At 38.0% G+C, this 27028-nt stretch overlaps 1 protein-coding gene across 5 annotated transcripts in view; it reads left to right on the forward strand.

The window, feature by feature from the left end:
• Window positions 1–3473: 3473 nt before the first annotated feature.
• Window positions 3474–27028, forward strand: part of NRK (Nik related kinase) — a 131747-nt gene continuing 108192 nt past the window's right edge. For all 5 annotated transcript variants that reach the window (XM_078362237.1, XM_078362239.1, XM_078362240.1 and 2 more), the window contains exons 1-2: window positions 3474–3857; window positions 11086–11151. In XM_078362237.1, coding sequence (XP_078218363.1) covers window positions 3801–3857; window positions 11086–11151 — 123 coding nt within the window. In that variant the 5' untranslated portion in view covers window positions 3474–3800. The remainder of the gene's footprint in view (window positions 3858–11085; window positions 11152–27028) is intronic.

Consider the following 27028-nt stretch of genomic DNA (forward strand, 5'->3'; position numbering starts at 1 on the left):
ACATGTGGTTCTTTGTATACAAAGATAGAAGTACTGACTTTGGAGTGGTTTTTCCAGTAAAAGGTATGCGGGTTGGCAAGAGGGGAGTTGTTATCAAGGGCCAAAGAGCAGAGAGATGCATACTGGTCCTCTAGGGAATCAAACCCATGCCCTTGGCACCATGTCCATGGTACTCCTACCAACTGAGCTACTGTCTGTAACCTTGCCATGTAACATCTCAGTTCTCTTAAGCACAATTGCTCACAAACACCGCCTCCTTCAAGTCTTACTGAATAAGGTTTGTTTCCAGCCAAAAAACTCACAAGAAGGAATGGGAATATATTTTAATTTTTTTAGCGTTAAAAGTCACTGTTTTACTTTCTGGAAGTTTTTTAGCTTGAAATCCATGATTTGCACTTTGAGGTGATCCACTTGGTTATATCTGCTCAAGCAGTCACTAGCTACTCTTAGGCTATGACTGGGTTCCATTTCTTTTTATAAATCCCACGTTATTTCTGTTAGGAGGGCTTGAGGGCTGAAAGGGGAAGGGAGAACTGGATAGCTCAGGAGCCTAGCTAATGTTATCTGATCTCTCTTACCCCAAGCTTTTTTGCATTTGGCTCCTCTTCACACAATCTCAAAATATGCACCGGCCTTTCAACAGTCATTGACAAGTGGGCTCTGGAATCAGACTGCCTGAGTTGGAAGCCAGGCTCTTCCAATCACTAGCTGTGAGGCTTTAGGTAAGTTACTTCATCTCTCTGTGCCTCAATTTCCTTGACTAAACACTTGGGGACAAAAATTTGAAACCTAGAATAATTGTCAACAAAATTAAATGAGATAATACATGCAAATCACTTAGATGCATACAGTAAGCACTTAATCAATTTTAGCTACTACAATGTATCAGCACTTAAAAGTTCCAAAGGGCTAATGGCTTTACGATAACAAAATGAATCAGAGAAGAAAGGGACAGTGCAAATATGAGACATGTAATGTTGGCAGAGAGCTCATTCCTGGGTAAAACACAATCTGAGAAATTCCCAGACCCTGGTCAGATTAGGGTCATTTTCATACAGTTTGAAGTCAAGAAAGAAAGAGAGAAATAACAACATGTTGGAAGGAGGCAGGGGAATGATGGTTAATAGGGTGAAAGGAAAAGAAGTCCTGAAGTTGGAAAACAAGTGCCCTATTTGAAGGTTGTGCTCAGGGCACAGCCCCATGCCTAGGGGCCATCTATTTGCCTTCTGTTCTGCTAGAGGAGCTGACCTTCCCCAAGCTGGCCACAAAAATCCCCATAATGCCAGCTTACAAGATAAAGTTTCTATGCTCTTCCATGCCTCCTTTTCCCCTTGAAAATAACAATAACTATTAAAATGTGTAAGTTCTCTGTCAAGTTCTGGTCAAACATGTAGTTTCCACTCCCCCACCCAGAGGGGTGGCGTCCCACGATGTGGCTAATCCCTATGGAGTCTCGAAGCGGCAAGTCTCCCACAGACCCTTGCAGCTAGAGAGCTCAATGATCTAGTCTGGATTGTTTTCCTGGCCTGGACTTGCCCCTTAGACAGGCTAAAACAGTCTTTGTCATTAGGGGCCACGGAGTATTTTTCCCCACACGCCGCGATCAGCAAATCGCATTGCAAAAAAAAAAAAAAAAAAGGTCGTGACTTGCGAACAGTTCTTCCCTTTAGCAAAGATTCTCTTCAGAGTTCCTTTAAATGTTGTATTTTTTTTGACTCCATGTCTTATTTCTAAAAACTAAACGTAAAAGCGTAATTTTCTACTAACTAGTTCACCCGCCCTTCTCTAGTTAAGAAATGTTAATTTCAGACTCACATTTAGAAAGATTCAGAATAGTTTTACTGATCATCCAGGAATTCTTAAAGTTGTTTTAAAAGGGAGTATTTTGTGTGGTGAAACTGTCAAGATTTGAATTATTGGAAAATGTAATTTCTGTGGTGGTATCACATTTAAATTATCAAGGAAATTCGATCCAGGACACCAGGGTTTGTTTTGGGGGAGAGGTAGTGGTTGGTTTTCTCTTCACTGGTTAAAGAGAATTTTATTTACCGAGACCCGGTTCCTCAGATAGGCTATGGCCATTACACAGCTCACTGAGGCTTGGAAATTAACGAATGTAAAGAGGTCAAACTCTGGCATTGAAACAGACACGAAATAAACAAAATCCACCAATAAGTAAAGATAATAATTATATAAATTAGAAGAATGAGTCAGAAATGGAGATCTCGAGGTCAGTGAGAAGAATTATTCGTATACATCTTGTTCGAAGAGGTAGGTAATTATTAATTTAAAAAGAAAGAAAGAAACAGGAAACAAGTCATCCCACTTCACTTGCCGACCCCGGAGATCAGGTGTACAGAACGCCGTCTGGGTGCTCCAGAAAAAGTAAGCAGTGTCGGGAAATCTACTAAAGTGCTCTCTGCAGAGCACCAGTCGAGAATGCGGTTAGTTTTACGCACTGACTCCGATTCCCATGAATGTTTCAAGGGGCTCCTTCTCAAAGCTGAATCACATTTGTGAAATTCTTTTAAGCCATGTGTCAGTCCCCCAGCGCTTTAAAGGAAAACGGAGGAAAACAGCTTTGGCACTTGGAAAAGTTTTGCAATGAATGAGCAAATGAATGAAACCCGGCCGGCCCGGAATGTTGGAGACTGGAAGGAAAGCAGGAATTTCCTCCGCGCGCTGCGACCAAGGCGTCTGCAAACTTAGGACCCAGGGCAGCCCGGGCTTTGGAGACAGTCTTACTCAACTGCGCACCTGAGAACAGGTGCGGTTTCTCAGGTGCGGTTCTCAGTGAGCCGCTGGGACCTGGCACGACCTAGCCTAGGGCCAGAGGAGATAAGGCCTGCTGGAAGGGAGTTCCCAGCGGCTCTGTCCTTTCTGCTCCTGCCCTAGGCTAATGGCTTCGAAGGCCGAACTGTGACAGCCCCGGGGTGCACTCGGTGCCTTACCCTGCTCGAATGAGGACTCGCCTAGGACTGATCCCTAAACCGGTGTTAAGTAGTTTCCCTCTGTAACTCGGTGGGTCTTTGCAGTAAATGGAGCGATAAAATCAGAGGGACAGAAAGAGAAAACAACTAAAAAAGTCACAAGAGTTTCTTGGGAAGTCTAGGGCGCGGGTTGTTTGGACTGTGGCAGGGCTGTGGGGCCCAGACTGGGAGCGGCGCGAAGCGGGACCGGTTTTCCGGGGCTGGCAGCTGCCTGGAAAAAGTTTCCTGTGGAACACTCGCCAGCGGGGGCGGGGGCAGGGGCGGCGGGCGCAGCAGTGGACGTGGGAGGGGGCGGGAGGGCGGGGGGAGGCAGCGAGGGCGTGCTTGCAAACCGTTATAGTCCTTCAGCACCTCCCTCTGCCGGTGGCCCTCCTAGCCTGCCTCCCTGCCGCGGGCTGCCCACCTGGCGACGTGACGCTGCACCAATCCCTTTCGAGCTGCTCCCGGGCCCCCCTCTCTTTGCACCGCCCTCCTCCCCACCCTGAAAGAGGCGCACTCTGACGGGGAAGACACAGCGCTCTCGCCACGGAGCACCCTTCTAGCTTATTCGTCTCCAGGACGGATTCTCAGGCTCCTTTCTCGCCTTAGCCAAACTTGGTTTACCGCCTCTCAAACTTCGGTTTCCCTCCACTCCCAACTGTTTTCATATCACTTTCCCCCTCCTCTATCTCCACGCAAGGATCCCCGATCCCCCAACTCCTTTCTCCCGCCCTACTCCTTCCCCTCTCCTCCTTTCAACTCTCCATCCACTGCCACCTCAGATTCTGCGTGCACCCAATTCAGTCGCCCGCTCCCGTTCGGCTCGAAGCCATGGCGGGACCTGGGGGCTGGAGGGACAAGGAAGTCACGGATCTGGGCCACTTGCCGGTGAGTGGAGGACGCCCATCGCCCCCCGAAATGCTCTCTTTTGGCGGGTTCTGAGCACTGGGGAGGGAGCGGAAACTCTCAAAACGGGCTGGACGAGGACTTCGACGTGTCCCGCGGGCGCAGGAGGGGACCCAGGGAGCCGACTTGCAGAAAAGGCGCCCCCTGGGCACCAGGACCTCACCAATTTCCTAAGAAAGGCAAAGGCACGGGGTCTTGGAAAGGAGAGACAGAAAAGGTGACAGTGGGGTGTTGCAGACCCTAAACAGTGGGACATTTTAAACTTGTGACCCGCCTTGTCTAGCGGAGCTGCGGTACCTGTCCTAGCTCGCTTGTTCCAACGGAGGCCAAAAAGTGCAAACTCGAATGGCTTCCTGAGAGTACTCCTCCCTGTTATCTTGCCGCCCCGACGTTTGCTGCTTCTTTTGCCGTCGGAGATGCCTACTTGCGGGTGGGTGACCTTTACTTTTAGGTGACAGTGACTAGAAAATTAAAGCGTTTAAGTCCTACTTTTCTTATTTTCTAATACACTTTCTAAAATCTTATTCTTGCCAGGGCAATGTTCCCGATTTAGTGTTGTGAGAGTGAAAGAACTCGACGCCGTTTGGGGAAAGAGTGAATTCTGCACACTCCATGTTTTGTTTTGTTTTTTTAATATTGTGTTCCTTACCTAACCAGATTTAGCTTTTTCTTGTGAGTTTCATTTGTGAGCTCTTCTTTTCCAGGATGCCCAGCTTTCTTCTAGAGTTGTACTAGATTGGTAAGCTCTTATCACCGTCGTGATTAGTAGACTTATTATTTTGGCAGCACAGTTTATTTCATTGGCATCTGGTTTCTGGCTAATATTGGATCCTACTCAACAGTGTTTCGAGTTCCCTTTTTAGATTGGCATTTCACTCGCACCCTGTCTTGAATGCAAAAGGCTCCTGGATTCTCCGAAAGGGAATAAGCAGGCACCGCGCTGGAATGATCACCAGTCAACTGTAGTTCAGCGCACTGGCCTGCTTGGTTTGAGAAAAGCTAAATATTAACCTTGAGGTTATAGGACTATTCAAAGTCGATTGACTTAATTTTACACACATTTGACATTTAAAAAATGTGTTTTTGATGATGACAGAAGCCTACCTCCCTCAAAAATCGGGTGTTTCCAAAGCCTTCCCTATATCATTTTACACTAGGTGCTGTATCTGGGAGGTAAGGTGGTACACATGGGTAACATTTTACCAAATTGTTCTCTACCATTTAAAATAGTCTATGCAAATGTGAATTACAGATATTAGTGTTGTAATTATGCAGCTTCATAAAATATGTCAAAGAACTTTTGAAATTAAATATTTTTCTCATTTTGCATGCACCCAGAATTTCTTCCTTTCAGTGTGCATACATGAGATTTCTGGACTATGGAGGCCTCAATTGGTGGTTTCCTTTCTAAGCAGAACTTTCATATTCAGACTAGATTTGCACCCAAGTAAAAGTATAAAACCAAGGAATAAAACGTTACCCTTCCTCCAACATTCTCTGCCTATGGTTAGGAAAAGAGAAAAAAAAGCAAACTAGGGCAGATACGTGAAACTGATGCAGGCAGGGAGGCAAACTGAAATAAACTCCCTTCTAAATATGACTAAATGGGTAAATGGGAAATACTTCATAGAAATAATAAGGCAGGGAATTCAAAACCCAAAGAGAAAAAGAAGAAAAGGTTTTATTGCCACACAAAAAAATGGGGGGAAATGGCCCAGACTTACTGACCGGGTCATGGTCCTGGGACATAAGAATTTGGTGGAGTCCAGGAGATAAGAGGAAAGGCTACAATCTTTACATTGCAGTTCAGTGGAATATGAGTTTCCTGGAGGTTGGTGGAGTGGGTGTGTGGGAAAAGTGGAAAGATAAGGTTGGTTTTTAATGTAAGGGGAGTAGTGAGAAGATACGAAATCTCAGGGCATTGGTACTTGGGCTCATTTTACAGACTTCATGAAAGTCTCATAAAATCCTCAGTTTCTAACAATGTCTAAATTTTATACCTGAGCCCTTTTGCCTCATGTGTGGCTCTTCACTCTCTTAGCAAATTATGCGTAATTCTCCCTCTATCCTCAAACACCCAGATTCAAACCCTAAGAAATCTGGGAGAAGTAGCATGCCCTTTAGAAGTTTCTTTACTATCAAATTTTTAGACATGGGAAAGTTATTGTTGCTTTGGTCACTGAGTTATATATTTCAGTGATTTGGGGTTTCTTTACATTTGATTTATTTTCTGACTCTTTGAAGAAGTAAAAGCAAATGAAAAGGTAAAGAGACATCTGAATCAGTTCTGTTAAAGTTTGTATTTTGATGCAAAGCAGTAAAGAAGTAAAGAAACCTGCATATGATGGTATCCCTTGCAGTAATTATCCTCCATAGGACATATGTGAAGGTCAGAAAATTGGCATCTGTAAACACCAATTATGCCAGTTTGGCAACAGCCAGACAATGAGGGAAGATTCAAACCCTGGAGTTTGAAACTTAGAAAAAAAAATCAGAATGTTGAATAATAATTAAATACGGCTGTAGTTTAAGATTGATATATTATTTTTTTTGTAGGACTAGCCAACTAAATGACCACAAAACAAAGACCCTTGAGAGAGGATAGACTTGCTATACAAATTGAGGTTTAAAGACAGTGGTAGAAGGTTATTTGGTATTTTTGCTATTAGATATTATTTTTAAACCTAAAATAGTAAGCAGGAGTGAAAGCTTGGGAAACAAGAAAGGGTGAAAAAATTATGTAAATTTTAAAATAAAAAAAATCTTTTATACAATGATATAACTTTTTTGGATAATGCTCTAAAGTCAGAGACATAAAATAAGAGACCCAATGTAATTAAAATAGATCAATGTCATTATGTTTGTTAATTCATGGGTTACAGTAATTTTCTGATTTTCTATTGAATAAATATTTTCTATAGGTGAAAAAACAAAAAGGAAAGTGCAGAGATTTGTTGTTTGTGATTCCTTTCTGAAAAGATAAGTGCAAAGCTTTATGTCTTTATATATATATATATACATATATATATATATCTTTGTAATTTACATGTGTATATATATGTATATATATTCACCTTGCCCACCAGCAATGCCTAGGGATGCGCATGGATGTCTCTCTCTCTCTCTCTCTATATATATATATATATGCTTGCTTTTATAATATATATGTGTGTGTATATATATGTGTGTGTATATATATATGTATATATATATATACACACACATATACACAATAATATGTATATATTATTTCTAGTATGCCTGTGTCCTTGAGACTGGAAACTATTTCTTCCTCTCCAAATTTGTCATGTCTTTCACTATGACTGTCCCCTTTGCCCTCTGTGCCCAGTATGGTAATGACATTCCTCACGGCTGTGGCCTTGGTATTTGACACTGCCATGTGTAGTCCTAATCTATATTGGGGTCAGGATTAGACAGGCCTTGAGGATAGTAGTGGCAGAGGTTATCTGAAATAGCACAAGATCCAAAAACTATATTTGAAATACATTAGATTTATATTTAAATATAACTGCCAACTCTCCCAGTCTTCCACCACCCAGATTGGGCCTGCTGTCCACATTTGGTCATGATAAATTTCCCACTTTACCAAGTTACTTAGTCCCCTGTTTAGAAGCAATTTTACCTTCATTTAAGTCAACAATGATTGAAACATTTAGCATAATCCTCAATTACATGTAAAGCATCACCTCCACATAACACTGTACATCAGTCTATTTTCTCAGTCGTTTTTCTTCTTTGGTTTCTAGAGCAGTGGTTTTCATATGTTAGTGCAGAAGAACAGTGCACAAAAAATCAAGAATCATTTCAAGATCTTGGGACCCATCATCAGAAATTCTGATTTCATAATTCCATGGTAGGCCCAAGGAATCCGTATTTTTAATAGTATTACTCAGATGATTCACATGTAGTGAGAGTCTACACAGTCTACAGTTTGAGAAACACTGGTCTAGAGGAAGAGGTTTTCCCTTTATCATATCTACGTAAATTCTGAAGCCCATCCCTCCAACTATCTCAGCAACTCACTCTGGAACTCATCTTGCCTATCCCTTTCATGTTCTCTCTCAATTTTATTTTCATAAAATTGTTATTTCTAATATTACAAATAAAAGGAGAAAAGCCTCTGCCATCTCCTTTGAGGTACTGTGCAGTCTCCTTTTTGCAGCTTGATTGCTGGAGCATGATTCCTCACTCTCCTTTACTATCCTAAATTTCAAATTTCTTCCTACTCTTGTTGATCATTTTTGGTTCCCTTTTCTCCTTAATCTCTGCCATATTTGGTTCCGCGGATCAGCCTCTGCTTTGAAATTCTCTCCCTTGACCAGTTAACACTGCCTTCTAGTGGCTCTTTTCCTTCCAGTTACTCCCATTCCTGGCTTTTATTAAAATTAACCATCAAGGTGGTCTTTCTTCCCTGCCCCTGAAATCAAGAAACAGAAACAACTCCCAAAAATTTTGCGATTTCAGTGGGCAGCCAGACTAGGACTTTTAAACTGCAGGACATAATTTAGATGCATAGAAAGAGATAACGAAAGTACAACAGGTTTGTCTAACAGTTTATGGTTCAAAAATGTTTTAATACTTAGATTTTTAGTAATTTATTGTAAGACAAGCTTTAGAAATTAGTTTATTCTTTACTGATCATTTTATGTACCCAAATGGGACATCAAAACATACCAAAACCCCAAATAATCTCCAAATTGATATAGCAGTCACAGATATGAGTATCTGTCCTCTTCTGGTTTTCTTATCTCAAGGTGGCAAGGCCCAGGAAAGGACCAAATGATTGCGGAGACCTCTCTGATGTGGACCTTTTATTTTCACAGTGACCAAAAAGAATGTTCCTTTTCAATGCTCCCTTCCTTGGAAATCCAAAATAAACTTGCTCTGACTATAAGTGCAAAATATGATATGAGGAATTTGGCATTGTTAACCTTATATTAAGCATAGTCCTTCTCCTCTTTTTCTCAATTAAACATATAGTCTTGAAAGACAGTAGCATGGAGATCAGGAACAAAAACTAGAATATACAACTCGTGAAAACAATATAGTCTTAGACTATATGAATACAAAGTTGAGCTGCATTTCAGAGGGAATTTTTAAAATTTTTCTTTTATTAAGCATGAGTGTGAAAATAATTAAGACTGTTTGGTCATTTGCAAGCAGAAAACAAGTTTCCTAACATAGATATGAGGCCTCCATGAATTTCTGCAGTCCTTTAATTACTCTAGTCCATTTCCTTGGTGTCTTTTTTGAGTAATTACATAACTATATTCAAGTCAATGTAAGGTATTTATGTGATTGAGGACTAGAGAAAGAAATAAAGAAATCTAAGACTGTGCTCAAAGATTCACAAATAAAGGTTGTGCAGATGTTCCACTAATTCTCTAATCTGTGGTATCTTTTCTGGCTAAAATGTAGCCTTAAATATAGCAAAGAATAGTTTACCAATAGGAATCAGCTAACATGTTAGATTATTTTGACAGATGGCCAAAGGCTGTTTCTCCATTGCTACAGTGATAAAAGTCTTCAAGTCAGTCCATAGTAACTTTTTTGTTGGCTTGTCTCTCATGAATCTTTCAATTAGTTATAACATGAGTGATATACTTAATAATAAGGATAATATAAAGATCCATTTTTACTCCTTAGATTCTAAAAATTATCATTTTAGATAAATTTCATTTTCATTGGGAATATATTTCCTGAACTATTTGTTTGAAATGATAACTGTGTGTATTATGATCTTAACTTTGATGAGCATTTTGAAAGACTAAGCTGCTAGGCTGCTGCTTTATCTAACAATAATTTTATCAATTCAGTGGGAACATCTAGATTTTAGAATGATTGATAGGCTATGATTTATATCTGTAGAATTTTAGAGCTTGGAGATCACCTATCACAACACTTCTATTTTATATATGTGAAAACTGAATCTCAGAGAGAGTAAATAATTTACCCAGAGTCATATAGTTCATGGTAGAGCTGGGGCTAAAATTCAAGTCTTCTGACCCTGTCCAGTTGAATACTTATTGAATGATGTAATCTCAAAGCTGTGTCATTTTCCTGTAACAGTTTTGCTAGATTACACAAATATCATGGAAATTTTAAGGACTTTATAATTTCATTCATCTATGTTGCATATGTTCAATAGTTTTCCTGTTTAGTTTATATTTGTCACAGCAATAAAAATGTTTTCAAACAGGATTAAATAACTTTTGTGTATATAAAATAAAATAAATTTCTATAAGGTATGTGAATTTCCAAGAATGTGCCAATGTTTTTACCATTTTGTGTATAAATTGGCATCTATTCATGCCTCATATAAGTTTTGCTAAAACAGGAAAATAGGCCGCTAGACAAAAAGTTCAGTGATGAAATTCAAGAAACCATGTTTTGTGGTGAGTACTCATATTTAAAAGTAAGAAAACAATGCTTGAAGATAAATATGGAAGCCTCGCAACTCTGTCCCAAAACATGGTATGTTTTATTTCCTATGATGCCACATTTAGGGTTAAGTCACATAAAATGTCACTTTGTGCCATGAAAAGGTATTCAGCAGATGCAAAGCTTAACTTTAAAAAATTTGTCTAGTTTCCTTAAAGTGATGCTCTTTTAATATCATGATCTCGCTTCGTTATTCATATTCAGAGATGGTATTTCTTTCTTAAGAGCTGCTACATGTTGGTGCAAAAGTAATTGCGGTTTTTCCATTACTTTTAATGCCAAATCCGCAATTACTTTTGCATCAACCTATAATTCAAACAAGTAATCTTGACTTTGTATCGAACATCTAGTCATCAATGTTGCATGTTAAATTTTCTGCTTGTCTGGTTATCACGCAAAAGATCAATATTAAAAGAATACTTCCATTGCAAATAAATAAGCTTATTTCTATTTTATATTTCTAATTACATCATTAATATGCCTCAGCTTTAGATAATTGTGTGAGTTTTACAGTTTGATGATAAATAATTACATGACTACTTAATGTCCATATTACTTTTTCTTTTTTATAAATGAATATACTCAGTTCAAGGGGATTGTGACATGTCTATTTTTTGGTAAATGAAACCTAGGTTCTTCCCATGTAAAATCTAATGGAACCAGGCAGATTGGAAATACCATTTAATATAGTTGAATGATCGCCTCATTTCCTAAGAAAACTGACAGCTTTTGTTTTACTTTTTTGCAGGATCCCACTGGAATATTCTCACTAGATAAAACCATTGGCCTTGGTACTTATGGCAGAATCTATTTGGTAAGTTGACTTACATTATTTATTCATTCATTTTCTTTTTTTAAAAAGATTTTTATTGCATTTTAGGTTTTGGGGTACATGTGCAGAACATGCAAGACAGTTGCATAGGTACACACATGGCAGTGTGTTTTGCTTCCTTTCTCCCATTCACCCACATTTGGCATTTCTCCCCAGATTCATTCATTTTCTAATGACAACAAAGATTGTGAGTCAGTCATTGACACAACAAATCAAATAATGCCAAAATGTGGCATTTCACTTTGAAATATAAAACAAATTAGATAGCTCAGTGACATCTGTAAGAATTACTGTTTATTATCACAAAAGGAATGGATTGGCTAATCTATACTGAAACATCCAACCAAACATAACATCTAAAAATTAGCAGAAAATAAATAAAGTCACCAATGGAAAATGGAAATAATTCAAATAAGATATACCCAAATAAAATATCACTTGTTTTATAGTATGCATCCATACCATTCTAATTACTCGCATTCAGCTGAAAACTCAATGTTATTAAAAGGAATCTTTCCATAACATTCTATATCATACTCTGGTGCTTGAGTGTGCACAAGTATGATAAAATTTTCTAAAGAATCTAACAAGAAATAATCTGAATTTATTTAATGATTACTTATTAAACACTAAGTATGCGCCAGGTGCTGTGATAGTCTCTGGGAATAAAATGATGAACAAAGCTGACAAGTTCCTTGCTCTTTCGGGGCTTATGGTTGAAAAGGTATGTGATTAAGTATGTATATGTGATATGTGTGGGGGATGCTGGGGGAGCCACACATTACATAAGTAAGCACACAAATAACTGTATATTTCTGTATCTGTGGGTTCCACATCCATGTATTCAACCAATATTGGATCAAAAATGCTAAAAGAAATTGCATCATGTACAGACTTTTGTTCTTGTCATTATTCCCTAAACAATACAGTGTAACAACTATTTATATAGTATTTGCATTGAATTAGATGTTATAAGTAATCTAGTCATCATTTAAAGTATACTGGAGGATATACATAGGTTACATGCAAAAAAAAAATACTATGCTATTATATATCAGGTATTTGAGCATCCCCTGATTTTGATATCCGCAGGAGGCCCTGAAACCAATCCCACACAGATACTCAGGGATGACTATAATTTTAACTGTGATATATGATCTGTAAGAAAATTCTTAGTGCTATAAAAGCATAAAGCAGGAGGGGAGGGGCTTAATTTAGATAGAAAGGTCTGTGTTGATCTCCCATTCTCTGGAAAGGGATAGTGACAGTTAAACTGTTACCAGGAGGATAAATACAAGGTAACCAAGAAAAGGTATGGTTGTGGAGGACGATGTTAATACATTCTAGGTGGAGGTATGGATAGTGTTAAGGGCTGGTTTGGGGATGGGGTGCTTTAGTAGCCCTATTACACTGAACAGGTACACTTCTACTCTTTAATATGGAGAGTTGACATTTTCTCAACCTTGCGTAATATTCTATACAATCACAGTGCTCCTTTTTCCCAGGCCTGTCACTCAAAAACTAGATTGCTGTCCTTAGGCTGATCCTTATAGCCAACTAATCACAGGTCCTCTACACATAGGTTGTGTAAAGGTGTCCTAGCATAAGCCCAGAGAAAGGGGCTTCTGATAAGGGTGTCTTTTTTTTTGCCAAGTCTTGCAACTTTGGGACTACATCTACCCAGAGGGGCTTCTTTTCTTATGCATCTGCCCAGGTAGGAATGGGGGATGCTTTTTAAACTTTGCATAAAAGAGCCTATAGGGCCTTGCACTGTGGCTCACTCCTGTAATCCCAATGTTTGAAGGATGAAGGCAGGAGGATTGCTTGAAGCCAGAGCTTAGAGACCATCCTGGGCAACAAAACAAGACTCCATCTCTACAAAAAATCAGAAAGAAAAAATTAGCCAGGTGCAGTGGTATAAGCCTGTAGTCTTAGCTACTCAGGAGTCTAAGGCAGGAGGATCACTTGAGCCCAGGAGCTTGAGACTGCAGTGAACTATGCTTATACCACTGCCCTCCAATCCTAGTGACAGAACAAGACCTATCTCTTTAAAAACAAAAATAATTAAATAATACATTAAATAAAGCACTCATAGCATAGAAACTGAGTAGTAGAAATAGCATATGGACAGGTCTTAAAAACAGAAAGAACCTTGGTGAATACAGGGAATAGAAAGAATGCCAGTATTCACGACCAAACCTTTTCAAACCATTTTGATCATATCTATTAACAGAATCAATAAGCTATAGACGGTGATACGATATAGACTGAAATATATTGTTTATGCTACCTCAATTGCATCCTGTAGTGTACGATTACTTAACATTTACGTGATCTAGGTCAGTTTTGCCACCTTATACATAGATACCTACATCTTATACATAGAATGTTTATGGTACATTTACAGTCTCCATGGCTCTATGTACATTTTAATTCCTTAGGGTATGCGTGAAGTGTGTGTGTGTGTGTGTGTGTGTGTGTGTGTGTGTGTGTATGCTTGTTCTGATTCAAATGTATAGAGTCACCAGATGTGAGAAATAAGAACTTCAGAGTCATATAAGGTAAGAAGCAAGGTTAAAATTAGACAACACAGAAAGATGGTTACTCGTTATCATTCATGTGATAATGAACTGTGATGCCACCAAAAGAAGAAAAGTAAGAGCGTAAAAAGGTAAGTTGTGCATGTGAATATCCTTGCTTAAAACGCAGGGTTTATTGGGATACAATATATATTTGGTAAGATTAATTCTTCTAAGTGTACAACTTTATGAGTATGGACAAATGCATACAGTCATATAACTGCCACCATAATAGAGATTTTCAACATACATCTTAAACTAATCACAGACTAGATTCAAGGTGTATTCTACCTGTTCACTGCGTGGTGTCCCAACTGGTGTGCTGTGGTTATTGCTGTCATACATTTTGCTTTTACATATGCCACAAACTCACAAAGCTACTATAGTTTCCCTATACTCACTCTTTTTTCTATTCTCACTACTACAATTTAAAAATTTAGCTAATCAATTATCTTTTATAAAAATTAAAAAGCAGAAAAAGTCTTTTATGTTTATCTTTATTTTAACCATTTCTGTAATCTTCATTTCTTTTTGTAGATTCAGCTTTCTTTCTGGTATGTAGAACTTTAGGCTGAAAAACTTCCTCTAATATTTCTTATAGTCCAAGGCTTCTGGGTAATGAATTCTCTGCTTTTGTGTGAAAAGTGAATATCCTTCATTTTTGAAAGATATTCACACTGTTTATAGAATTGTGGATTGACAGTTATTATTTTTTATTTCTCTCAACAGTTTTAACATGCCACTTTGTCTTCAGACTTACACAGTTTCTGAAGTCTGCTGTAATTGTTACCTTTGCTCCTTTGTATTTTTTCTCTGACTGACTTCAAGATTTTTCTTTTTGTCTTTGTTTTTCAGCAGTTTAAATATGAAATGTCTGGAGAGGTGTGTGTGTGTGTGTGTGTGTGTGTGTGTGTGTGTGTGTGTGTGTGTTGAAAGAATATTTATCTGAGATAAAGATTAGAGATCTTTAGGGTTCTCTTAGCTTCCTAGACATGTGGTCTGACATATTTTATTATTTGGGAGAAACTTTTGGCCTTTATCTTTTCAAATATTTTTTTCTACCCTATCTTCTATCTTTTTCTTTTGGAAATACAATCTGATATGTGTTAGGCCTTTTGATACTATCCCTCAGTTATTCAGTGCTCTGTTTTGGAGTGTGTTTGCGTGTGTTTTTTTCTTTTTCTGTCTTTGTGTTTCAGTTTGGATCACTTTTTTTCTATTTTCACTTTCACTGATTTCTTTCTCAGCTGTTTCAAGTCTACTGATGAGACTGCCAAAGACATTCTTCAGCTATGTTGCTGTTTTTTATTTCTAGCATTTCTACTTGATTTTTTAATAGTTAACATTTTTACTGAAATCCCCTATTTATCTATTCATGTTTTCCATATTTTTCAGTAAAGCGTTTCATGTATTTATCATAGTTATGTTAAATTCTGTACCTGATGGATTCAACATCTAATTAATCTCTGAGGCTGGTTATGCTGATTGCTTTGTCTCTTGAGAACGTTTTTTTTTTTTTTTGCTTTGTTTTACAATTTTTATTTAATTGACATAGTATGTAGAACAGTAGAGATTAAAGTAAACAGTACTTATTTCTTGACATGGGCACACTTTTACAGCTAGGTTGTTTATATGGAAGCTTCACTCAATCTAATAAGAAGATAAAGAACATTTGGGTTATGTTGTTGATATGGTTACTCTCAGTTCACTACCAGCTTCAGATTCCTGTTACCTTGTGCATAGTATGGGGATTTGCCTTCTGGAGAGTTTTTCTTAATATCCTTGTTCTTTCCTCAACTTTACATCCTCCCTGTGTATCTGTGCCTCAAAGCGGTTCTCTCTCCATCCTGTTGTCCTCCTCTAATGGTATACTGCTACTGCTTCTTATTAAATGATCATTGGTCTGGTAGTGTGGGCAGGTAGAATTTCTGTTTCTCTGTTTCAACCTCAGTATTTTAAGATCCTGTGCCTCTGGGTTATGGGAGTGGGACTTTCTTAGTTATCCTTCTCCTCTTCTAGTGGTGGGATACTTCTAATTGTTTGGGCCCACAACTAATTCTTGCCCTTCCTTCAGAAGTGGAGGATGTTTTTTACCCTTTCCCATCTGCAGTAGGTCTTCATCATACCCTGGGGAGAATACACTTTGCTGCCTTTCCCTTAAGGCTTAAAACTTTTATTCAAGAAAGAGAAAGGAACTGGACCTGGTTTCCTACCTTGCCCCCTGTGGTGGCTATTCATCTCCATCAAATGTGTACCATAAATCTACATGTTGTTGTAACTTTGTCCTGTGTCTATGGCTTCCAAAGGTTCTACACTCTCATGCTAACCAACATTTGCGCTTTAGCAATTCGCTAAAAAGTTTGAATTATTGTACCAAAATAGCCCATAAACCCCATAAATATATACACCTACTATGTGCCTGCAAAAATTAAAAAACGAACAAAAATTTCATTGTATTCTTTATACCTGCTTCTGTGGTGACCTTGTCTTCCCTCTACAGCCACAGGTGAGCTAGTGCTCCTGTTCCATCTCTTTTTGCAGGTGCTTCTCTTTCTTCAGACCTCAGCCTAGTTGGTTGCCTTGAGACTTCTCTCTAGATTGAAGAAAAGTTATGATTACATAGATTATTAGGCTTTTTCTTGTTGTTAGGGTGGGTATGGCACTCTTTCCAACTTTCACATCCTCATCAGAAGCAAAAAGTCCACGTTAATTCTTTTTAACTGAATCTTCATGAACAATCTTCCATATTCTAGATCCTCCTGTACACATTTATAAATCCTAAGAATTTCCTGTGTACCTACTCAGATCCAGAGATAGAGAACATTTTCTAACATAAGACCTTCAAAGTACAAAACTCTGTATTACAGAAGGTAGATGCTTACAGAAACATGATTTACACCAGAATGGTTTCCCTCTGTCACTCATTGACTTTACCTGTTTTTTTTTTTCTACCTCTAATTACTGTAAAAAGATTTGGGATGATATTGCTATACACTGAGAACACCCTCATGGAAAACTATCTGGAATATGTAAATGAAGAATTATAAAAATATGTTTATCTTCTTTATACCATAAATTCAACTTTTGGAAATATGTAATAAACATCCCAAACATAGAAAAACATGTAGCTATTCATTGCAGAAGAAAGGTAGCATATTGTGGTGAAAAGAGGGCTTGCTTTGAACCAGGCAGACCTGATTCAGTGGTTACTTAGCTATTAATTAGCTATAACATTGAACAAGTCATTTAACCTAAGTTTAAATTTCCTTATTTATAAAATGGGGCTAATAATATCTACCTTGTGAGGTGATATAAAATATAGAAATATACATATGCATACACACATATATAATATTTGGAATATGGTAAATATCTGTTAAATGTCAGTTATTGTTATCATTATTGTTGCTATTGTTTTTTAAAGTTCATTGACAATGGTTTAAAAAGATGGCAGTAAATTACTTTTTACCAAGTTAATATATTATTGTCCTATAAAGCAATATTTATGACGTTAATCAGCAGCATAGAGCTATGCTTAAGATATTAAAGTATTCCTAATCATATGTGTACCCTGTTTACAGCTATGTTAAAATACACAGATAAAAAAAATGGTGAATTAATGATTAGAATAGTGAGATACTGGATTTTTGTTCTTTTCTAATGTCTGTAGTATAATATTATTTAAGTATAGAACATATATATCTGTATGTATATTTTATATATATATATGTATTAGATAGTACCAAATGTTGTATGAATTACCTATACTTCAAAATAGAGGCATGATACCATTCAAAATTAATGTCAGAGTGACTCATAGAGTCCTTGCTTTTTCAGTGCTGCCAACCACATCCCCTGCTGGAGTTTGTTTTGGTTAAAGTCTCTCCAATGTCTTCCAGCTTGTTTCCAAGGCCTCATTCCCTGGCAGGTTTCCAGCTGTCTGCTGAGGTCTGTGCACGTTGAAATGAAGGCTGAGTCTCGCACCACTATTGTAGTCCTGTTCCTTTCCTTCTTTTTCCTCTAATTAGATGCCTATCCTCTCACCCTCTCCCACCTCCTGCCAGTACAAACTTCACTTGAAATTGTGGGTTCTATTTTTCTGTCCCTTTTTAGGAAAGAAAGTACTGCTCTTCCGTTTTGTCCCAGTAGTGTTAGAGAACATACTTTTCTCCTCACCTTCAACTTCTAGTCTCATAGTTTATGAGTTTAATTGGAAGAATGCTTAGTGTTTGACCATGTGAGGCCATGTTAGCAAAAAGAAAATAGGTTGGAACTCATTTTTAATGGTACTGTTTAAAACAAATAATTTCCCAAATAGCAATATACACAGAAACACCACAGTATTAAGAAAGAGACCAAGACCTTTAGGGTGGCAAAGTTGGAATTGGCAACCTAACTGTCCCAGTAACTGACCGTAAATGTGTCTCTTGACTTTTCTGGGCCAATTTCTTCAACAATAAAACAAATGTATTAGACTCAGTAATCTCCAGGGTTTCTTCTGGCTCTGAGATAATGCACCTAGCACAGTGCCTGGCACCCAGTAAAATGCAACGTATTCTTAAGCATACTGTCATCAGCATAATTACAGCAATCCTATCATTGCTTCTCCACCTTGCATAATACAAGTTGATTATTGGCTATTAGCTGGAGTAGTTTCACATTATACCAAATAAAATTATTTTTAACATGTTTTTCTATTATTTCCTCTATTTAATCACCTAGTAGTGAGAACTGATTTTTAAATTAGTAACTAATAAGACATTCAATGTGAAGGTAAACCTGGGCAGCAGGTATATTGGGAAAGCAGGAATGCTTCATTGTATGTTATATGTTATCTAACACCATTTTGTTAAGCATAATACTACTGAGGTAAGTCAATGAATTGGATATCCAGAATGAATGAGTTTGCCTTGGCCCTTCATGAGGTCTTGGCTGTTTCCTAACACCAATCACCTACTCCTACATTACCATTTGCAGGTGGTGAGGACAGCAAAAGGAATGGGAAAAGATTCAAGGCAACCATTTCAAGCAAAGGAAAAATTCACCTGAAATAGAGTAAACCTCTACAGTTGGGCATAGAGCCTACTTGCCACGCATGCAATGCCTCGTTGAAACTCAGTTAAATGCTGGTGTAAGGAAGGGACCATACCAAGTCTCTTATTGTTCTAATACCTAAAAACACACCATAGGCATAAGTAAGCATCCATTCTTGAGAGATATTACAGGAGTCATCTGTCCCTTGGTGTCAGTAGATTAAGCAAGGTATATGAAAGTCACAGTCACGGGCAAATTCCTGAATTGTTTGCACTCTGGTAGTATACCATTAAACATGGAAAATACTTTTCAAAAGAACGCCTTATCCTTAACTTTGTTTTTTGTGTTTTTGTTTCTTTTTTTTTTTTTTTTTTTTTTTTTTTTGAGGTGGAGTTTCGCTCCTTACCCAGGCTGGAGTGCAATGGCGCGATCTCGGCTCACCGCAACCTCCACCTCCTGGGTTCAGGCAATTCTCCTGCCTCAGCCTCCCGAGTAGCTGGGATCACAGGCACGCACCACCATGCCCAGCTAATTTTTTGTATTTTTAGTAGAGACGGGGTTTCACCATGTTGACCAGGATGGTCTCGATCTCTTGACTTCGTGATCCACCTGCCTCGGCCTCCCAAAGTGCTCAGATTACAGGCATGAGCCATGGTGCCCGGCCCAACTTTGGTTTTATAAATCACAGCTTGACACATTGCTTTTTCTTGCAAACCTCACCAGACAGGTGGGATTTAAGTTTATTACTTACATTTTCTGAATTTGAAGTTGGTGCAGGGAATGAGAATGGAAAGGAAGGAAAGGAATGTTGTCCTGAAAGTTGATGAAATACAATTTATGATATTTTAAGTTAAGTTTCAGAAACACAGTGCTGACATTTGGGTTACCTGGCCACCAGGCTTATTGGATGGGGGTTTGAGTATTTTTCCTTCTAGGCTGAAATTATACTGTTTATTTGTCTACCAAATGTCTAGCACTGTGAATGCTTTCTTTTTAGGTAGGAAAGTTTCCTCACATCCTTGCCATTTTGCAAATATAGCTTAATTAAGTCAGCCAAAAAATATTGCTTAAGCACCCATAAAGCATACAACACTGTGCATTTCATTATACATTGCAAGTCTCTGAAGCAGGAGCTGAAGCTGAAGCTGAATTGAGGCCACAGGCATACTAGGCTATTATGCCTTTATAGTACAGTGCCATGCGTCCAAAGCCATGTCTTGGTTCCAGCTTCATCCTGTGACACTGTGATAATGTGCATCAAAAATAGGGGTTGGTCTGTCTTAAGGAACTCTCAGGCTGCTTTAGCATAGAAAACATTAAATTTATCTATTAAATATCGTTTCTTTGAATGTGTCAACCATTCTGTAATAAAAATTTTAAAACTACATTTATTGAATGCACACTATGTCCCAAGTACCATGTTACGTACTAAGTGATAGTTAGAATGACCAGAAAATATTTTTTAGGAGCGGTCATTTTTGTTAAGTTAGTTTTAGTAGAGATAAGGAAGGAGGTATTGTCTGTATGATCGTGACCAATGTATTTGAAGAGGGAGTAATGGATAATGGGAAGGAATGAGAGAGATTGGAAAAACCGAAAAGAGGAAATTGAGACATAGTTGTCTGTTTTTGTTCCTGGATGTAGAAAGTCTAATGAAGCTTCTAAAGAATTAGACTCCAGGAACAAGTTTTTCCTCAATAAGAGAACAGGTTGAATATTTACAATGGGGGTGAAAAAGAAGCATAGTGTAAATACATTGAGAATCAGGGGACCAAATTAGTGTATAGTGCTGAGGCTTATAGGCCTTGGAGAAAAATGAAATATTTCTATCGTGGCTGTGACAACTCTTCAACTGTGGAATAGAACCCAGGTCTCTGAGTTGCAGGCTTGTCTGTTTCTTAATATGTCATACCAAAATTTAGTTTTGCTTCCCAATAAATCTTGAGGGAGGACGAAACAGTTAGTAGCTGACAGGTATGAAAGGGAAAAGTAAATATCATGGGATTTCTGCTCCCAAGAGGCCATAATTATTGTTCACAGCTACTCTAGTCTATTTAATATATTCACATATATGTATTGGAGAGTAATTCAAGTGATATATTTGGTGTACTGTGGTAACACAAAGTATATTATCTCATTTCTGCTGATGCTTAATCCAGTTGATTATTATAAAGTTGTTCCAGGGCAGAAAAAAATAGATTTAAATGATTGGAGACAAATACATTTGTAAACAGAAGCCAAAACTAATAAATTCTTTATAGCATGGTGGCTTTGGTCAACCAAATAAAATAATCCCAATTATGAAAATCTTTATAAAATGTAAGTATAAATCTCTGTGGGGAAATAATGCAGTTACTTAAAAATAGACATACAAAATTGCCTAACTGATACTTAATGTACATATTTAATGCTGTTTTTAATATATTAGACCTAGGAAAATTCATGTGTACAATATTTTATAAATCACTTTAAAGAGTTGTGAGGGTGGGTTGGGCAGTGTTAAAAGTAATAATGTACTCTTTAATATATCAAAAGCAAATTTTGTTTTATTTTGCTTTTACATATATAAGTAAGTGTCTATCTATCTCTATAGTTATGTAATTATGGTCATATTATCAGAGTAAATTTTGTTAAGGTGGTTGAAGTATCAAGAGTTTTTGCTTTACTTTATTTTCTAGTAGTTGACCACTAAAAACTAGTTAACTAGGTCCTCACTGCATTTCATGAAACACTCTTTGGAAAATAGCAATTCAGCAGCTGTTACTCTTGAAATAAGAATAGTCCTAACTTGATTTTAGGACCTCCAACATTCTACCATACTTGTGCCTCTGTGTGTAAGATAGCCATGTGGGTGGGGCCAACATTGCATTTGGAGATTAATATGCTGCAATATGACACCTCGGTCAGGGTGTCAAAAGAAAAGTGGAAGCTCTTAAAATTTTATGATGCTGAGGCTCCTCTGAAGGCAGGATCCTAAAAAGAAGCTTATCAGTAAGACTAAATTAAAATATCAAAGAATATAAAAACATATAAACAGATCTTTATCCTGCAGTCTTATTTTTTCCTGCTTACCTACACCCAGGTTGTAGTAAATTCCTCCTCTACCAGAGCATAAAGAGAGGATAAATGAAGTGTGAATTCTATGTTATTTCAGTTGGAGGAATAATGATATGGTGGTAGTTTATGCGTAATTTGTGTTAGAAAACTAAGAAAGCTCCTTTTGGGTTTGTCCTTTTTAGGCAGTCCCTTTATGACTAGGAAAAGAAGGTTGGATTGTTCAGGGTCCCCTGAGGGAAAGAAGATTGATTATATTCTGAGCACTGCCAGTAACATTTTGTATAAATCATTAACTCTGAAGAGAAAACAAAGCAAAACAAAACAAAAATACCACCATGATCTAAAAGGACAAGTGGAAGAGTCCTCTGAGAAAGAAACCTTTTCTTGACTCGGAGAAAAAATAAATAAATAAATAAAATTACTGAGTGTTCAAATTGGGTGAGAAAAAGATGGAGATTTAAAGATTAGTCACTTTAGAGATAGTGACCTCAGTGTCCTAAAAATAGATAACATTTACTGAGTGCTTGCAGCTCATGAGAACATTATGAGATGGCTACCATTGTTGTCATCATCCTCTCATCTCACAAATGAGGAAACAGGATATAAGAACTTGAGTTACTGAACAAGTTCACAAAGCTTGTATATTGCAAAGTCAGGATTTAAACCAAAATTTGCTTGGCTCCGGGTTTGTACTCTTAATCCTAATACAGTATATGCAGCTCAACAGATATAAGCCAAAGTAAAAAAGCATTCAATTAGATTAGCCAGTTGAAAAACCAATCTGCCCAAGTGCAAAAGTTTACAAGAAACTGATGAGCTGAGGTAGGTAATGAAGATCATTATAAATGTGTCCCTCCACCATATTTGTTTCCTTCATGAAGGACACTAAGATAGTCTAGTCTTAGAGTCTTATTTTGGAACCTCATAGTTTTCAGAAATAGATGTGGACAAGCAGATAGTCTTTACAGGATACTCAAAGCTCATGACCAAATTACTACTCAGACTCCTGGAGGCCCTGAGAAGGTAGAGAAGTACTTACTGTCAACCTCTTCACTCTCTTGTTATGGGCAGGGGCCCATCTCTGAGGCAAGGATATTTTTCCTGTTATTGCTTCTACTGGGAGCCCTAGAAAAGAGGAAAATAGCAAAGGGTCATTGAAAGTTAGTGCCTCCCTTATAGATGATTGGTTTCTGATTGGTAGGAATTTAAAAAATTAACAAATTAAAAAATAACTTATATATTTTCTACTAAAAGCATTTCTGAAAATATGAGTGAAGATTAAAATATGTGAAACTTAGGGGACCCTCATTTGTTTCCTGCCTAAGAACAGAGGTTCTCCCAGAGTCTGAGCTGAATAAATTACATGTAGGGCTAAATGGCTATAGCTTGGAAGGTTAGAGGGTGGCAGATGCAGTGTTGAGCAGGTGGATGGATACATTAGTGGTTTGCAGGTGAAGAGGTAAACACCAGGTATGCTATTTAAGTAAAGTTATTATATTGTTCTCATCAGATGAGCATGCAGGTTTGAACAGAACTTACAGCTTTAAGACTTTCCTGGTGGTTAACCTCTACAAGAACTTTGCAAGCAGCTGAGTTCCTCCCACCTTTCCACAAAATAAAGTGTTGCAATGACAGTAGAAAACCAGTTATAAAGCTGGATGCCTAAGAATTACCTAGTCTTTAGTTTGTGAATTTCTTCAGGAGCAGGAACCCGGACTATTCCATTTCAAATATACTTTTAGAATACCTAGTAAAGTGCATTATAAATATTGGGCACTAGGGCATAAGGGATAAATGGCAAGCAGAAATTTCAATGTAGACTGTGTCATATCTTATTTTCTGTTGCCCACACTCATATTCTTCTTTTATTAGTAGTATTACCATTTTACAAGTAGATGTTACAAGAAACACTGGTTATGTCCAAAAAAATCTATCTTAATCACCTTTGTGTTCTCTGGGACTAGCACAATACCTTATACATATGTGTGCTTGACACAATTTCTTCTGAAACTAAAACAATATGTGCAAGAGTGACCCCCCTCCTAAATGACTACTTTTACAGGGGCTCTCTGCAGATGTGCCTCGATGAAAAGGATTGACTAATGACACTCTGTTAAGCCAATGCTGGAGACAGGTTGGCCTTTCAAAATTATACCACTTTTTATTCTGACTATAAAAAAGGTGGCACTGTGTAGAGATAAATATTTCCAAAGGATGGAAATATTAGCCTTACTTTTTATTACTTTCTGCTGAATGAGTCATTTAGGAAGCTTGAAAGAGTATATTTTTTCTCTGGGTACTGTAGTTTGCTGTAGTGTTATTGGCATAGACAAGTATAAGGATAGTTTCAAGAGAGCTTCATACCTTCAGGAAGATGTCTAGAACATGTGTAAATATTTCCTGACTTGGAAGATTGGCAGCTGTTAGAAAGAAAAACACATATAAATAAGAGGCTACAAATGCCCTTGCTCCTCATGGCCTTCTACCCATGCTTGCCAGTTGCTGTAATGGTTTCTTTTAACTACCTTAAATTTTAGTAAGTTTCAAAAAAGAAAATTAAATGGCTCAAAATGCTAAACTCTAAAAGACTTAGTAATGTTTATTTTGCAAGTCCTGCACTGTGTGTGTGTATGTGTGTGTGCTGGGGGGGTGCTTTTTTTGTCTCATGTCCTAGGAAACCCCTGTCAGTCCGGAAGAGTTGGTCATCATGTGTATATGCTTGATTTGTGCCCTTTCATACTTGAGCAACATATTATACTCCGTAAGAGGTAGTGGTATCTTCCCCTCTATTGCACTAAGGGCAAGAAGTAACATACATGAGTAGAAAGGTGCCAACTAGTTTAAGAGAAATGTGAAACAGAGTGGTGATACTGGTAGGAAGCAGAGTCTGTGTATATCCCAGACAGTACAATGTGAGAATTGGTTTGACTGATTTCTTTACCACTACCACTACTGCCCCCTCCCCAAAATATACAGACAGAATAATTGGTTATTTGATGAAAATTACCAAATTGTCTGTTTGAATGTGGGGCAATAGCCTTACTAAAATGGAAAATAATCTTTTACATTGCATCCACATGCTTTTAGGGACTTCTCAGGCAGATCCGAATGCCTGGATGCAAGGGAGGGAGATTAGTGAAGTATAACTCACTGTCAACCTACATCTCTGAGGCCCTTCAGATGGAAGGCCCTGGAATGAGTCCAGAACTTTCCAGATAAACCTATTCCCATTTCTTCCACTTATTTGAATCTGGCAGTGGTATGAGTGATAGGTGACTTGCATCAAGAGAGGGTTTACAGAAATCCATATGGCTGGTTGTTGTATACAAGATAATTTATTTAAATAAATAAATAGCAAAGTATTTTCATAATTCCATTGAGGCTTAGTTGTAAAGCCTTCCTCATTCCACAAAATAGGAGAATTTGTAATTTTTAAATAGGCAAAGTATGCCTCTCAGTAGCTGGTATATATAGTAATGTGCTCTCAGCTCCATTGTAAAGCACTCATATCTTTTGAGTTCTATTGGTGTTGTGAATCGTCTTGCCACTTACTTGCATTTTATATAGCATTATGCACTTGGTAGAAAACTACAATTCAGTTTGAAGGAATTACAGTAACAGAGATTCAGTGCCTGAGGATGTGTCTCTAGGTTTATACGGAAGTAAAAGCCATTTGAGTTTTTAATGATGCCACTTGCCCTCTATTTGCATTAAAACATACGGAATGAGATGTAGACCAAAGCAATTTTACTTAGCCTCAATCAAATTTTTTGTTTTGAAAAAGCTATGAGGGCAAGGACTAGATAATATTCATTGTTTCTTTCATATTCCCTGCAGTAGCACTGTGCTGAATCAAACTTTGTTGGTTAATTCTATATTTTGTGATTCTTCTTATTCAAATCTTATATTCCAGGGCCCTGATGACCAAATAGAGGAGTGAAGGAGTAGAGCCCAGGAAGTGGGGAAAGAAAGAAATAGGATACAAGAGACCTTAGAACTATGGTTGCCAGATTTGGCAAATAAAAATACAGGATGCCTAGTTAAATCTGATTTTGATGAAGAACAAACACATTTTTAATGTATGTCCCAAGAGCATATACTTATAATTGAAATAACGTTTTTTTGAAATACAAATTTAAATGGGCACATTCTGTACTTTTATCTGCCAACCTTATACAAGACCAACTTTACCCCAGTCACAGATTTGCCACCTGACAATCTCATGTTAAGAAATAAGAAAGAGGCCGGGTGCGGTAGCTCACACCTGTAATCCCAGCACTTTGGGAGGCCAAGGCGGGCGGATCACGAGGTCAAGAGATTGAGACCATCTTGGCTAACATGGTGAAACCCCGTCTCTACTAAAAATACAAAATTAGCCTGGTGTGGTAGCACCTGCCTGTGGTCCCAGCTACTCGGGAGGCTGAGGCGGAAGAACTGCTTGAACCCAGGAGGCGGAGGTTACAGTGAACCAAGATTGTGCCACTGTACTCTAGCCTGGTGACTGAGCAAGACTCCGTCTAAAATTAATAAATAAATAAGAAAGAGATTGACTCTCCCACCTGCTGCGGTGTGGCAGAGAATGCCAGATTAGCCTATCTAAGAAGCTGCCAAAAGGTGGGGAGGAGGTGGTCTTCTGGTCCACAGCTGCTACTCCTCCCTGCTTCTTGTGGCAAATGTTTTGTGTTGCTTTCAGAGCTTCCTAGGAATGCTGCTTTGCTGGCAGCTGTAGGGATCATTGACTCCAGGTGAGTAATTTTCTCCTCACTGAGGGGCTGGGTCAAGCCAAAAAGGAGAGTTTGCTCCTTGAGATGCCAAGGAGAGCATTTGCATGTTCAGTCCCCTGGGCTGCAGAAGAGAATCAAGATCACTCTGGGTCTATTTTTCCTTAATCCATAAGGGAAAGGGCCCTGGGCTGGTGATTTGAATTCATTAGTCACTCTCCAGTTTTTTGTTTGTGTGTGTGTGTGTGTGTGTGTGTGTGTGTTCTATTTTATCTTATTTTATTTTTATTATTGTACTTTAAGTTCTGAGATACATGTGCAGAACATGCAGATTTGTTATATAGGTATACATGTTCCATGGTGGTTTGCTGCACCCATCAACTCATCGTGTACATTAGGTATTTCTACTATTATACTTAGTATAGGCCCAAGCCCCTATTGTGATTGCAATCATTATCGATCAATGAC

The sequence above is a fragment of the Callithrix jacchus genome, chromosome X, assembly GCF_049354715.1.
Source record: "Callithrix jacchus isolate 240 chromosome X, calJac240_pri, whole genome shotgun sequence".
Classification (NCBI taxonomy): domain Eukaryota; kingdom Metazoa; phylum Chordata; class Mammalia; order Primates; family Cebidae; genus Callithrix; species Callithrix jacchus.